The 14,447-nt window shown below is 39.9% G+C and overlaps 1 protein-coding gene across 1 annotated transcript; it reads left to right on the top strand.

The window, feature by feature from the left end:
• Nucleotides 1-5,272: 5,272 nt before the first annotated feature.
• On the top strand, nt 5,273-12,591 carry LOC128041029 (uncharacterized). The gene is given in 8 exon segments (XM_052630313.1): nt 5,273-6,503; nt 6,627-8,437; nt 8,579-8,874; nt 9,214-9,265; nt 9,267-10,372; nt 10,374-11,216; nt 11,218-12,083; nt 12,086-12,591. Coding segments are annotated over 8 exon segments (6,711 nt in total).
• The last annotated feature ends 1,856 nt before the right edge of the window (nt 12,592-14,447 follow it).

The following is a 14,447-nucleotide window of genomic DNA, read 5'->3' as shown; positions in this document are numbered from 1 at the left end:
TCCGTGGATTTCGTGCACTGCCCACGATTTCCGGCCACGCCTAGGCATGGCCTTCCCACCGCTACCGCAAAAAGAAGCAAAATCAACTATAAAAGGAGTTTAAACTCCAAAAATGGACCCCCACCCACGAAAAAAATCAAAAAAAAAACTTGAAAGAAAAAGAAAAAAGCTTTTAAAGAAAAGAAAAGGAAAAGAAGAGAGGGGAGAAGGAGAGGCCGACCATCGGCGAGCCACCGGAGGAGGCGACGGCAGCAGCGGCATCGACGGCAGCGTAGAAGACCGAACGGAGAAGAAGAAGAAGAAAAAAAAAGAAAAAAGAAGGAAGAAGAAGAAGAAAGAAGAAAAAAAAAGAAAAAAAGAAAATATTTTGTAATAGTCGGCCCCGCCAAACCCGACCAGACGACCGTGACAGGACCCGACAAAGACTAAAGAACCTAGCAGAGTACAGTAGCACCCAATGACCCAAAGAGTAGCCCAAAAAAAAAAAAAAGAAGAACAAAGCAAAAAAAAAAGAAAAGCAAGCCATTTTCAGTGAGGCCCAGTAGAATTTGAAGAGGGGCAGTGCCCCAGTATGACCAAAGAAGTTGTGCCCAACAAGAAACCAGTGAGACCCAATAGACCCAAAGAAAGCCGGACCCACACGCAAGCATTACCCAAAAAAAAAAAAAGGAAAGAAAAGAAAAAAGAAAAAAGAAAAAAAGAAGAAGAAGGGGTTCAATTTGTATTATCCGTTCGGCGAAGCTCGTGTTCTGAGGTTTTTTTCGGTAATTTTATTTTTTAATTTTAATTTAATGCTCGTATTTTTTAAAATAATTATTAGTATTTTATGCATTTTTATATTTTGGCATTTATATTTTTAATTTAATTTACTTCAATTTTTATTTTATTTTATTTTATTTTAAATAATTTTAATAAATGAGGCAACGAATCGATTTAACATAAAATCGTTGATTTCATTGCTATGTTGGGTGAATATCATCGGTTTGTGTTAAACACGATACGCCATTTTTTAAAAAAAGAAAAAAAATCGAAAAAATTCTAAAATTCTCGTATTTTTTTATTATTCTCGTGTTTAGATAGAATCACGATTAAATATTAAGTTGAATCGATTTGGCACTAATTCGATTATTTCATCGCCATGTAGGGATGAATATCATTGATTCGTGTTAAATACGATACTTCTTTAAAAAAATCGTGTTTCAAAATTCTCGTGTTTTAAAAATTTTCACGTTTCTAAAATTTTCGTGTTTCAAAAATCTTCGTGTTTTAAAAATTCCAGTGTTTCAAAAATTTTCGTGTTTTTAAAAAAATTTCCCGTGTTTTCAAAAATTCCCGTATTTTGAAAATTTTCTTGTTTTCAAAAAAATTTCCGTGTTTTAAAAAAAATTCTCATATTTCAAAAATTGTCGTATTTTCAAAAATTGACCATGTTTCAAAATTGTCGTGTTTTAAAAATTTTCGTGTTTCTAAAATTTTCGTATTTCAAAAATTTTCATGTTTTCAAAATTTTGCGTGTTCCAAAAATCTTCATGTTTTAAAAAATTCTCGTGTTTCAAATTTTTTTTTGGTGCTTCAAAATTCTCGTGTTTTTTAAAAAAAAAGATTCTCATGTTTCAATCGGATCACGATTAAACATTAAGTTGAACTTGTATTTTCGAAAATTAAGACAACATGCGTTTAATGAGATACCAATTTTGGGCGTCGCGAGGGTGCTAATACCTTCCTCGCAGAATCGACTCCGAACCCTAATTTTCTCTGGATTTTTACGTGGACCTAAAATTACCTCTTTTTTAGAAAAGTTTAAAAATAAATTTTTCTTCTAAAAAGAGAATTTTGTAGGTGTCCGATCACACCTAGGAAAAAAGATCGGTGGCGACTCCTTTTTTTCGAATAAAATCGAGACATTGTTTTCAAATTTTCAATAATTCCTTTGACTAGCGCCCATCGCCAAATTTTTTAGGTCGCTACAGTTGGCGACTCCACTGGGGACTTTTGAGAGTCGAGTCTGACGTTAAACGCGCGTTATCAAATTTTCAAAAATTCTTGTTCAAATTAATTTTTAATCGTGATCCTTGAATTTTATCTTCTTTTTTTTCAAAAAAAAATCATACATCCGCATCCGGTTTTGAAATTAATATTTTTCTACCTTGTTTTACTTTCGTGTTTTTTTTCAGCTTTAAGTTTTGTGGTTTTAGTTTGTTTTTTTTAGTAAAAATAAAAATAAAAAGGTTTGTGAGTTTCTCCCCACACACCGTGCACCTGCATTCTTGCATAACTTGAGCTCTCTACCCGGGCTCCGTCCGTTTAAGTGGAAGTAAACGCTACGCCTTCGTGAGTTAACTCGTCCCTCCGCACAGACTAGTGAAATACTTCCGGGTTACATATGACTTATGCTTTCGTGAGTTAACTCGTCCCTCCGCACAGGCATAAGTAAATGTAATCCCTCGAATTGAGCTCGCGAGCCCTGACGGGCGATAACCGAGGCTCCGTACTAGCCTTAGTAGGTGACAGTATGGACAATTCGAGTACCTTTCTAGAACCGAAACTACATATAGTGAACCGTATGAGCCACCCGAGTAGAGCCATGCCGAACCTCCGTCTATCGAATAGTCACCAAAATAAGTACACGGGAGAAACGCCTCTTACCTTTTATTTCTTTTGCATTTACACTTATTTAATGAATTAAGTCTGTTTAATAAATTGGGCCGGATAGATTGCCTGATGGTATGTGGGGTAGGTTTCTTGTAAAGCATATTGGGGCAAGAAAAAAGAAAAAATGTGGGTCTTTTCCACCAAATTGCATGATTGAATAGCTTAATTCGTTAAATTTTCCATAGTCTTTATTTTTCTTCTTTCTTCTTTTTATATCTGTTGTGATCTCTGACCAGGGTTATTTGTTTTTCATTTTATTTTTCATCATGCATCGTAGACATCTCATTAGGAAGGTGTTGGTTAAAGATTGGTTGCCAAAAACGGGTTTCTGATGGAGGAGTCAATTACACAAGTAACTGAGAAAAATGCCGTAGTTCGAGATTGGTCTTTGAAGACTCAGAAAGCGAAAGGGGATAGTTTAAAAGAAGGATACATCTCTGATCTTCCTGAGCATGTGACTTTGAATGCTCGTCAGAATGATCTCAAAGACTTGACTAGGATTTGGAAACAGTGGGACTCAGATACCAAAGGCATTTTCACTAAGAAGTATGGGGATATAGCTCACTTGATAGCAATTGATGTGAACGAGCAGTTGATCCAAGCCATGGTTCGATTCTGGGACCCAGCCTATCAATGTTTCACTTTCAATCAGGAAGATATGACTCCGACCATAGAATAGTATGCCGCTTTGCTTCGCATCGATAATGTGCAACTCAACAAGATATATGTGAAGGAGCCTAAACCAATGACCTTCAAGAAAAAGCTAATGAAGTTGACGGGGATGACTGATACATGGGCTGAAAAACAGATAAAGAAGAAGAATGAAGTCAGTTGTGTTCCGTGGTTTTCTCTTCGGGAGTTAGTTCAGAATCATCCAGATGTTTTGAAAAGAGTAGATTTATTTGCCTTGGCCATTTACGGACTGGTCGTCTTCCCGAAGGTTCTTGGGCATATTGAAGTTGCGGTTGTGGATTTCTTCGAAAAGTTGAAGCAAAGAGTCAACCCGGTCCCAACCATCTTGGCTGAGACTTTTAGATCTCTAAATGCTTGTAGGAGAAAAGGGGAAGGACGTTTTATTGGATGCGCTCAGTTACTGAATGTTTGGATCTTTAGCCATTTTTGGAAGGTGGAGCGCACGCCTTTCCACATGTTTTCAAAGACATTCGCCCCGTTGGAAGCACACCTTGAAAAAGATTGGCCGAAGGATGTCACTGAACAACACTGGGTCTCAGTTTTTCAGAACCTCCGTGCCGAAGATATAACTTGGAGAGCACCTTGGATTCGTCCCTCTGTCTTATTATACAAGTGTGGAAACCAAGACTGGATGCCTTTACTAGGATTATGGGGAGGAGTTGGATATGCTCCATTGTTGGTTCAAAGACAATTCGCTTCGCGACAGTTTGTACCAGTTACCAATGGATTGGCACAATCGGAGTTTGCCTTTATGGGTGAGGGTTACATGAAAAAGGTTCGAGATACTGCGAATTCTTGGAGGCAAATCTACCTAATGGAATTAGCTCTCTATGCTGATACTATCACTGTAGACTATGACCTATGGAGGCAACGACGAGTGAAGAGTCAAGTAACCCCATCGATTGATGAAGCTTGCCAGAATCCGTTCTTAGAGAAAATTTCATCCGAGCTAGAAATTGCAAGACATGAATTTGAACGTGAAAAAGCCAAACTGTTGCGAGATATTAGTTCTCTCCAGGAGGAGAACTACCAGTTGAAGATTGATGTCAAAATTGAAAAATCCAGAACCGAAAAAGTTCAAAAAGATGTTGAAGTTACGAGAAAGGATTTAAGGGACCTTCATTTGGAAAACAAGAAATTAAGAGGCACTATAAGAAATAGTGGATTGGGCAAAGCATCAGCAGAATGGAAGGAGGAACTAAGCAATATCAAAGGTGGGATGGAATTCTGGAAAGCCAAAGCGAAGAAAGAAGAGGAAAGAGCTGCACGTGCTATGATAGAGTTGAGGAAGAAGAGTGTTGAACACGAAGTCTGGATGCAGAACTAACGACTAGTCGATCGAGCATCAAGAGCTAAAAGGAAAAATTCGAAGTTTAGAGAGTACACTGCAAGCTCATCAACAATATTTGGATGACCTCTTGAGGGCTTTAGAAGACAAGAATGGTCAGCATGACAGAGACATTCGCGCCTATGAGAGAGCCCTCCAAGAAAAGGATATGCATCTCGGCAGTTTAATCAATGAAATTCGTAGGGCGGCTGCGCATGTAGTACAATTGTCAGATGAAGCGGAAGTTCTCAGTTGCCAATACCCTCCAAGCCAAAGATCAAGCATATTGGAGTTCCTGGAACGTGTAAAGAAGCAAGGCGACGTGGCTAAGAAGTTTGTGTAACTGTAAAACTAATATGGCAAAACTTTTTGTAATGGACTCTTTTGATAAATGAAACGCCCAAGTATGGGGCCATTTTGGAATCAACACCTATTTTTGCATATTTACGCATGATTAACATTCATTAATTATTCATTCATTCATTACATGCTCATATCTCCCTAATCATTGGCTAAGGTTAAAACCATCTAATCCACAGTTACCACACTACAAGTCTGGAATCACGTCACTCCTATAGGACGCGCTTAAGAGCTAGAACTATGGATGCCGAACTCAATGAAAGGATGGAAAGGATGGAAAGAACCCAAAGAGAATTGCAGGAGCAACTGGCCAAGTCGCAGCAAGAGGCAAGAGATTTGATGGTGAGATCTCGAGAGGAATCGCTCGAGCAAAGAGATCAAATGACCAAAATAATGGAAATGATGATGGCCTTGGTCAAAGGAAAGGGACCTATGCAGAGCCCCGATATTGTAGAACCGCCTCAGTCAAGAGCTAATCAAGATCCACTTTATCCCCCGGGATTTACTCCACCTCATGTCCATACAATGCAAAGAGGATACCCCCAAAGAGAACCTACAAGTCTGGAACAACATCCTACTCCATCTGCTCATTTAGGACAGGGAATGTTTGTATCGAACCCTGGGGCTATTCCTTCAGATCCAATTGTTCCAGACCTAGATGATCCTGTAGAAGTAGCAAGGCTGAGAATTGATGACAATAACGCTCAGGATAAGTACAGGATCCTGGAAGAGAGGATCAAGGCAGTAGAAGGCGCTGAAGTTTTCTCTGCTTTGAGTGCCAAAGAGCTCAGTTTGGTACCTGATTTGGTTTTACCCCCAAAATTTAAGGCACCTGATTTCGAGAAGTATGACGGAACAAGATGTCCAAAGGCGCATCTGATCATGTTTTACCGAAAGATGACTGGTTATGTAAACGATGATAAATTGTTGGTGCATTACTTTCAAGATAGTTTGGTTGGCTCAGCCCTTCGATGGTATAATCAACTCAGTAGAGAGAGAATCCGATCATGGAAGGATTTGGCTTCAGCATTCTGTGAGCAATATAGGCATGTATCGGATATGGTGCCTGATCGACTAACCTTACAAATGATGGAAAAGAAGCCGACAGAGACTTTTCGGCAATATGCACAAAGATGGAGGGATATCTCGGCTCAGGTGGAGCCTCCGTTAACTAAGACAGAGATAACGGTCCTCTTCATTAATACTCTCAAAGCGCCGTTTTACGATAAATTGGTAGGAAGTGCCACAAAGGACTTCGCGGATATTGTAATATCCGGGGAGCTTATTGAAAACGCCGTCAAGAGTGGGAGAATGGAAGGCCCCGAGAGTTCGAAGAGGGTAGTACCCGCAAAGAAAAAGGAGGCAGAGGCTCATATGGTTGGAACCGAGAGTCACTGTACCCCCAATTCGTACCCTGCCGAATCACGACCTCATTATCGCCCACCTTCAAACTTCTACTTTCCTCCTCAAGGTCCTTACCATCAAGCACCTCCGTCTTACCCCGTTTATGCTATGAATAACCAAAGACCATTCACCTTATTCCCACCAAACACCCTGCCTACACAAAGTCAACCTAAAAATGATTAAAGACCAGTAAGACCCATTCCTGAAAAACCTCAATTCACCCCAATTCCTGTGCCATACGGAGAATTATACCCGAAACTGTTGGAGAAGCAATTGATATCCCCACATTACATGGCACCCATGAAGCCCCCTTACCCGAGGTGGTATGATCCTAATGCTAGTTGTGTGTATCACGCTGGGAATCAGGGACACTCTACAGAAAACTGTGTGGCCTTTAAAAAGAGGGTTCAAGGTCTCATCGATGCTGGCATTTTACGATTTGATGGTGTTAGCAATGTGACGGAAAATCCTCTACCTAACCATACTGGCGGGAATGTAAATGCGGTGACAGATGAAGACAGTTGGCAAGTCAAATGTGATGTTAATGAAGTAAGAACACCTTTGAAGAAGGTATGGGAGATGATGATTGAAAATGGCATGCTATGTCCGTCTAGTAAGATCCTTAAAGAAGAAAGTACAAAAGACCAGAGTTTCTGTGATTTTCATGGCATTGAAGAGCATGACATCCAATCTTGCAGGGAATTTAGAAAATTACTTCAGGACATGATAGATAACAAGGAGGTCAAAGTCTTTGATAGTGTGGAAGGGGCCGATGAGGGAGAAATATGTGCCTCTGATGATCAATTGATGGCTTTCTCTTATAGTGTCGATAGACCCTTGGTGATTTATTACGAGGTAAAGAAGGAAGAAGTTAGTCGAGAAGTTAAACCAAGTTTGATAATTGAAGTACCTGCTCCTTTCCCTTATAAGGACAACAAGGCAGTGCCTTGGAATTATGATGTCAATATTATTGTACCTGAGGGTGAAAAGTCCAAGGTTGTGAGTGAAGGTGTTAGCGGAGTAGGGCATTTTACTCGTAGCGGAAGATGTTATTCTCCCGAGACGATTGAGCCAAAGAAGAAGGTTGCTGGTCCGAGCCAAAAAGGAAAAGCACCAATGTATGAGGTTGAGGATGATGTTGAAACACAACTTGAGCAGGAAGTTAAAAAGGCTGTGAATGAGAAGGAAGCACATGAGTTCTTAAAGTTTATTAAGCACAGTGAATATAGCGTCGTAGAATAATTAAACAAGCAGCCGGCCCGAATCTCGGTATTATCTCTATTGTTGAACTCGGAGCCACATCGAAATGCCTTGTTAAAAGTGTTAAATCAAGCTTATGTGGCGAACAATGTATCCATGGAAAAGCTTGATAGGTGGGCAAATAATCTACATGCAGATAATTTCATCTCTTTTAGTGATGACGAAATACCGCCAAATGGTAGGGGCTCCGTAAAAGCATTGCACATCACAACCAATTGCAAAGGTTACATATTACCAAATGTGCTCATCGACAATGGATCTGCACTCAATGTTATGCCTTTGGCCACGCTTTCTAGGATGTCGGTTGATATGTCTTATCTGAGGCCTTGTTATTCTACAGTAAGGGCATTTGATGGGACACGGCGAGAAGTCATGGGAAAGATCAAAATTCCTTTAAAAGTGGGGCCATGTGTATATGATATCGAGTTTCAGGTCATGGACATCACGCCTTCATACAATTGCCTCTTAGGAAGACCTTGGATCCATTCTGCTGGGGCAGTTCCTTCATCTCTCCATCAAAAAGTAAAGTTCATCATGGATAGCCGTTTGATTACTGTTGGTGGTGAGGAAGACATCATCGCATCTATCTCTACTGATGCACCCTACATCGAAATAAGCGAGGATGCGGTAGAATGTTCTTTTCGCTACTTGGAATTTATCAATGCTACATTTGTTGCTGAAGGGAATAAAATCCCTATTCCCAAACTGTCAAGGAATACCGGGATGGGAATTAAGCTGACTGTGGGAAAATGAGCTCGAGCGAGGAAAGGTTTGGGAAAATATCAACAAGGGATGGTTAGAGCTTTGAAACCAACGCACCACAAGGGCCGATACGGTTTGGGGTTCAAACCAGATATACATCAAAGAAGAAAACAATTGCAGAAAGATCGAGAGAGAAGAATCGCAAGGGCTTCAGGCCAGGAATTGGGGTGGGAGCCGTTAGTGTATCCTCCTTTGTTAAGAACATTTACATCAGCAGGAGTGATGTACCCAGGGCAGAACAACTCGCAAGTCACATTATTGATTGAAAAGGGTCTTCAGAATATCAGCCTAAATGCTATTGACAATGAGAATGATGAAATTAGGAATGCTTCAATGATACGCCCTTGTCCTCCAGGATATGTTTTGAACAACTGGACTGCTGAGGACCTCCTTATAGTTTTTAAGTCCCCTTCAGAGTAATGCTCAATGTTAACCCTTCATTTTGTGTGTCCTTAAACAGTAGGGTTCCTTTTGTAAGAACTTCTGTTTGCTCTTTATCATTTCAATGAACATTAATGAAGATGCATTTTGTTTTATATTGTCATATTGTTTTCATTAACTTTGCGACTACTCATTCTGTTCATATCCTTTTCTAGGCATATATCTCATATCATCTCATATCATTGTGTGTTGATTACAATACCTCAATACTCTGCTATAGCCTTTTTCCATTCACCTTCGGTGCTCGAGATATTAATGGCATGAATAATCCGTTATGAATCACGAAATCAATTTTGAGAAGGTTGTTTGTTTAGGAGAATTGAAGTCGACGAAAATGTTGAAGATTGTGTCTCGTCTCGACTTCTCGAGAATGGTGGAACAAGAAGAGAAACAAATCCTACCCCATCAAGAATCTGTTAAGGTAGTTAACTTAGGGAACGAAGAAGAGAAACAAGAAGTGAAGATTGGGACTTCCATTTCAGAAAACACAAGGCAAGATTTGATCGCCTTGCTCCATGAATACAAGGATGTGTTTGCTTGGTCTTATCAGGATATGCCAGGATTGAACACGGATATTGTGGTCCACAAGCTCCCACTGAAACCAGAATGCAAGCCCATTCAGCAGAAATTAAGAAGGATGAGACCCGAAATGCTGTTAAAGATAAAAGAAGAAGTCAAGAAACAATTTGACGCTGGCTTCCTACAAGTCTCAAAGTATCCAGAATGGGTAGCTAATATAGTCCTAGTGCCGAAGAAGGATGGCAAGGTGCGAATGTGCGTGGATTATCATGATCTAAATCAAGCAAGCCCTAAGGATAACTTTCCTTTACCGCACATCGACACTTTGGTGGATAATACGGCAAAGCATTCTCTGTTTTCTTTCATGGATGGTTTCTCAAGATATAATCAGATAAAGATAGCTCCCGAAGATATGGAGAAAACTACATTCATAACAATGTGGGGAACCTTCTGCTACAAGGTAATGCCGTTCGGATTAAAGAATGCTGGGGCAACATATCAGAGAGCCATGGTAACGTTATTCCATGATATGATGCACAAAGAAATAGAAGTTTATGTCGATGATATGATTGCCAAATCTCGGGAAGAAAAAGAGCATGTTGGAAATCTCAAGAAGTTGTTCAAAAGGCTAAGAAAGTTCCAGTTGAAGCTTAACCCGGCCAAATGTACATTTGGGGCTACCTCAGGAAAACTGCTACGTTTCATTGTTAGTGAAAGAGGTATCGAGGTTGACCCAGATAAGATAAAAGCTATACAAGAATTGCCTCCCCCGCGTACACAAAAGGAAGTCAGAGGTTTTTTAGGAAGGTTGAATTACATTGCTCGATTCATTGCTCAACTTACCAATCAGTGTGACCCAATTTTTTGACTCCTTCGAAAACATAATCCGGGAGAATGGAACGAGGAGTGCCAAGTGGCCTTCGACAAGATAAAACAGTATCTATCTAATCCTCCGTGCTAGTACTGCCGACCCTGGAAAACCCTTAATATTGTACACGGCGGTGTTTGAGAACTCAATGGGTTGCGTACTGGGGCAACATGATGAGTCAGGGAGAAGAGAAAAGGCAATTTACTACCTCAGCAAGAAGTTCACAGAATATGAGGCAAAATACCCTTCAATTGAGAAGTTTTGTTGTGCATTGATTTGGACGGTTCGAAGGCTCAGACAATACATGTTGTATCACACGACATGGTTAATTTCAAAACTGGACCCAATAAAGTACATGATGGAGTCACCTGCACTCTCAGGGAGAATGGCCCGATGGCAGATCCTATTGACTGAGTATGACATTGTATATGTGAGCCAAAAGTCGATAAAAGGAAGCGCAATAGCTGACTTCTTGGCAAGTCGTGCAATGGAGGAATACGAGCCTTTGAGATTTGAGTTCCCAGACGAAGATTTGATGTGCATTTCAGAAAAAGAGGGCGAGTCATCAAAAGGAAAGTCATGGAAGATGAGCTTTGATGGTGCATCAAATGCATTGGGGCATGGGATAGGAGCAGTCTTAGTATCACCTGAAGGGGACCATTACCCACTTACTGCCAGATTGAATTTCTTCTGTACAAATAATATAGCGGAATATGAAGCTTGCATCATGGGACTTCGTGCAGCTATCAAGAGGAAAATCAAAATCTTAGAGGTACACGGGGACTCAGCACTAGTCATTTACCAAGTTCGTGGAGATTGGGAAGTAAGAGATTCAAAATTAGTCAAATATCGCGATCTCGTCGCAGAGCTAATCAAGGAATTCCATGAAGTGACTTTTAACTACTTTCCACGGGAAGAGAATCAATTGGCGATGCCTAGCCACCTTGGCTTCGATGTTCAAAGCAAACAGAGAAAATGAAATAATGCCTATCCAAATGAGCATATATGAGACCCCAGCACACTGTTTTAGCATTGAGGAAGAGTCAGATGGACGACCATGGTTCCATGATATCCTAGAGTACATCAAGAATCAAGCGTACCCTGAGCAAGCAAATGAGAATGACAAAAGAACAATCAGAAGAATGGCGATTGGGTTTGTTCTTAACGGGGATACTCTATACAAAAGAGGAAAAGATCAAGTGCTCCTGAGGTGCGTGGACGCTGTTGAAGCTAGAAAGATACTTGAGGAGGTTCATGAAGGGATTTGTGGAACGCATGCCAGTGGTTTCACCATGGCCAGGCAGATTATGAGACTTGGTTATTATTGGTTGACGATGGAAAGGGATTGCATTGGTTACGCACGAAAGTGCCACAAATGTCAAATTTATGGCGATAAAATTCATGCAGCTCCTTCGCCCCTTCATGTCATGACTTCTCCGTGGCCCTTTTCTATGTGGGGCATGGATGTTATAGGGCCGATTTCCCCGAAAGCTTCCAATGGACATCGATTCATCTTTGTGGTTATAGACTACTTCACAAAATGGGTAGAAGCCACTTCGTTTGCTAATGTGACGAAGGCTGCGGTCTGTAGGTTCTTAAAAAAGGAGATCATATGTCGATATGGTCTGCCTGAAAGAATCATTTCAGATAATGCTTTAAATTTGAACAACAAGATGATGAAAGAAGTGTGTGAGCAATTTCAGATAAAACATCATAATTCTTCGCCCTATCGCCCAAAGATGAACGGAGCGAGAGAAGCCGCTAATAAGAACATTAAGAGGATTATTGGGAAGATGGTGAGACATATAAAGACTGGCACGAAAAGCTACCATTCGCCTTGTACGCATATCGCACCTCGGTACGGACGTCTACGGGGGCAACTCCTTTTTCTCTGGTCTATGGGATGGAAGCCGTTCTGCCTATCGAAGTAGAGATCCCATCCCTGCGCGTCTTAGTGGAGACAAGATTAGAAGAATCAGAGTGGGTTCGAGCTCGATATGATCAGCTAAACCTTATTGAAGGGAAACGCTTGAAGGCAATTTGTCATGGACAGATGTATCAGAAAAGAATGATCACGACTCATGATAAAAAGATGCGGCCAAGAGAATTTCGTGAAGGGGAGCTTGTTTTAAGAAAGATCCTCCCGATACAAAAGGATTTTCGAGGAAAATGGTCACCAAATTGGGAAGGGCCATACGTTGTAAAAAAGGCATTCTCAGGAGGGGCTCTGATTCTCACTGAGATGGACGGGAAAGAATTACCCAATCCAGTGAACTCAGATGCTGTGAAGAAATATTATGCTTAAAAAAAACAACAAAAAAGGAACAAAACAAAAACAAAACAAAAAAGAAAAAAGAAAAAACAAAGAAAAGAAAAAGAAAAATCAAGATGAAAACCCGAAAAGGGCGTCTTGATAAACAAAAGGATTAGGATGAAAACCCAAAAAGGCGTCCTAATGAAGTGGGCTCGGGCTTGAAGAAGCCAATTGGCTTGAACGGGGAGTCGAATGGCGGGGTTACAATATTTGAAGCATTCTCAGAAGCTCAAAATCTTCTACACAAGAAGCCGTGCTCGAAAAGATCCAGGATGAAGAAACGTGGAAAGTTCATGCATTGGATATCTAGAGCATTTCTGGCCATTGAACTCGCTTTCTTTTCTTTATGACAATTTATTTGTTAAACTTTCCTTGTCAATTTCCTTCGATTGTTGCTTTTAAAAAATGAATGTGAGGTATTTCTTTCATGCCTACTTTGTCTTTTGTATGCATCTCGTGTTTGACTCATTTAAATGATAAATAGTAAGATGACATACTCTAAACAAAGGGAATGTTGAGCATTACCTGAATGAGAACTTGATAAATACAAGGACCCTAAAGCAAGAAAAAGTTCAACAGGGGGCAAGAGAGTGATATACAAAGATGTGGATTACTCACAGAACTTGAGGATGAGTACAAAACTGGAGAGAAAAGTCAAGAATTGAGGAAATGAATGCGGACCCTCACAAAAATCAAAAGTGGGGCACGTGACAAACAGCCCACGGTGCATTGCATGATCATGTAGACACAAAAGCATTTAGGACAAACATGTGCATATCATAATAACATCATACATGACATATACAGGTATACCAGTAGAGCAAGGAATACTAGGAGAAAGCTGCACAGAATCAATGAGGAAGAAGGCTTTTAGTTTCACCTGATGTTTTTTTGAAACCCTGTTTCTTTCAAGAAATATTTTTAAAATTCTGTTTTTTTTCAAAAATCAACTCATATCTGAGGTGAGTTGAGCCTCGGGTCACGTTGAGGTATTTTTAATTTCGCTTTTTCAAAAATCAACTCATAATCTGAGGTGAGTTGAGCCTCCGGTCACTGTTGAGGTATTTTTTAATTTGCTTTTTTCAAAAATCAACTCATAATCTGAGGTGAGTTGAGCCTCGGGTCATGCCAAGGTATTTCTTTTAAATTTCCGTTTTTCAAAAATCAACTCATAATACAGAGGTGAGTTGAGCCTCGGGTTATGCCGAGGTATTTCTTTTAAATTTTCGTTTTTCAAAAAATCAACTCATAATACAGAGGTGAGTTGAGCCTCGGGTCATGCCGAGGTATTTCTTTTAAATTTCCGTTTTTCAAAAATCAACTCATAATACAGATGTGAGTTGAGCCTCAGACCATGCCGAGGTATTTCTTTTAAATTTATGTTTTTTGAAAAATCAACTCATATTGCGAGAGGTGAGTTGAGCCTCGGGGCACATGTCGGGGTATTTTCAATTTTTGTTTTTCGAAGATCAAATCATAATCCAAGAGGTGAGTTGAGCCTCGTGTTTCACGCTGAGCTATTCTCGATTTCTGCTTTTCAAATAAAAAGAAAAATTTTGGATGATCGAACAAAATTCAGTGCTTTTAAGTCTTTGCTCTATCCATGTTTCATAGCGATGAGCAAAGAGGGGCAGCTGTAATCACTGAATTTTGTCCGGGAATAACTTTCGTTAAAAAAAACTAAAATTAAAAAAATAATAATAATTTTTTTGCATTTTGACCACTAAACTTTTCTAAAATTGCATTTTAACCCATAAACTTTCTCAAAATTACAGTTCAACCCCTAAACTTTTCTAAATTACATTTTGACCCCTAAACTTTCTTAAAATTACATTTGGACCCTTAAG

The sequence above is a fragment of the Gossypium raimondii genome, chromosome 5 (genome assembly GCF_025698545.1).
Source record: "Gossypium raimondii isolate GPD5lz chromosome 5, ASM2569854v1, whole genome shotgun sequence".
NCBI classification, from domain to species: domain Eukaryota; kingdom Viridiplantae; phylum Streptophyta; class Magnoliopsida; order Malvales; family Malvaceae; genus Gossypium; species Gossypium raimondii.
The sequence above is the reverse complement of the archived record's forward strand: the minus strand, read 5'-3'. Positions and strand labels throughout refer to the sequence as shown.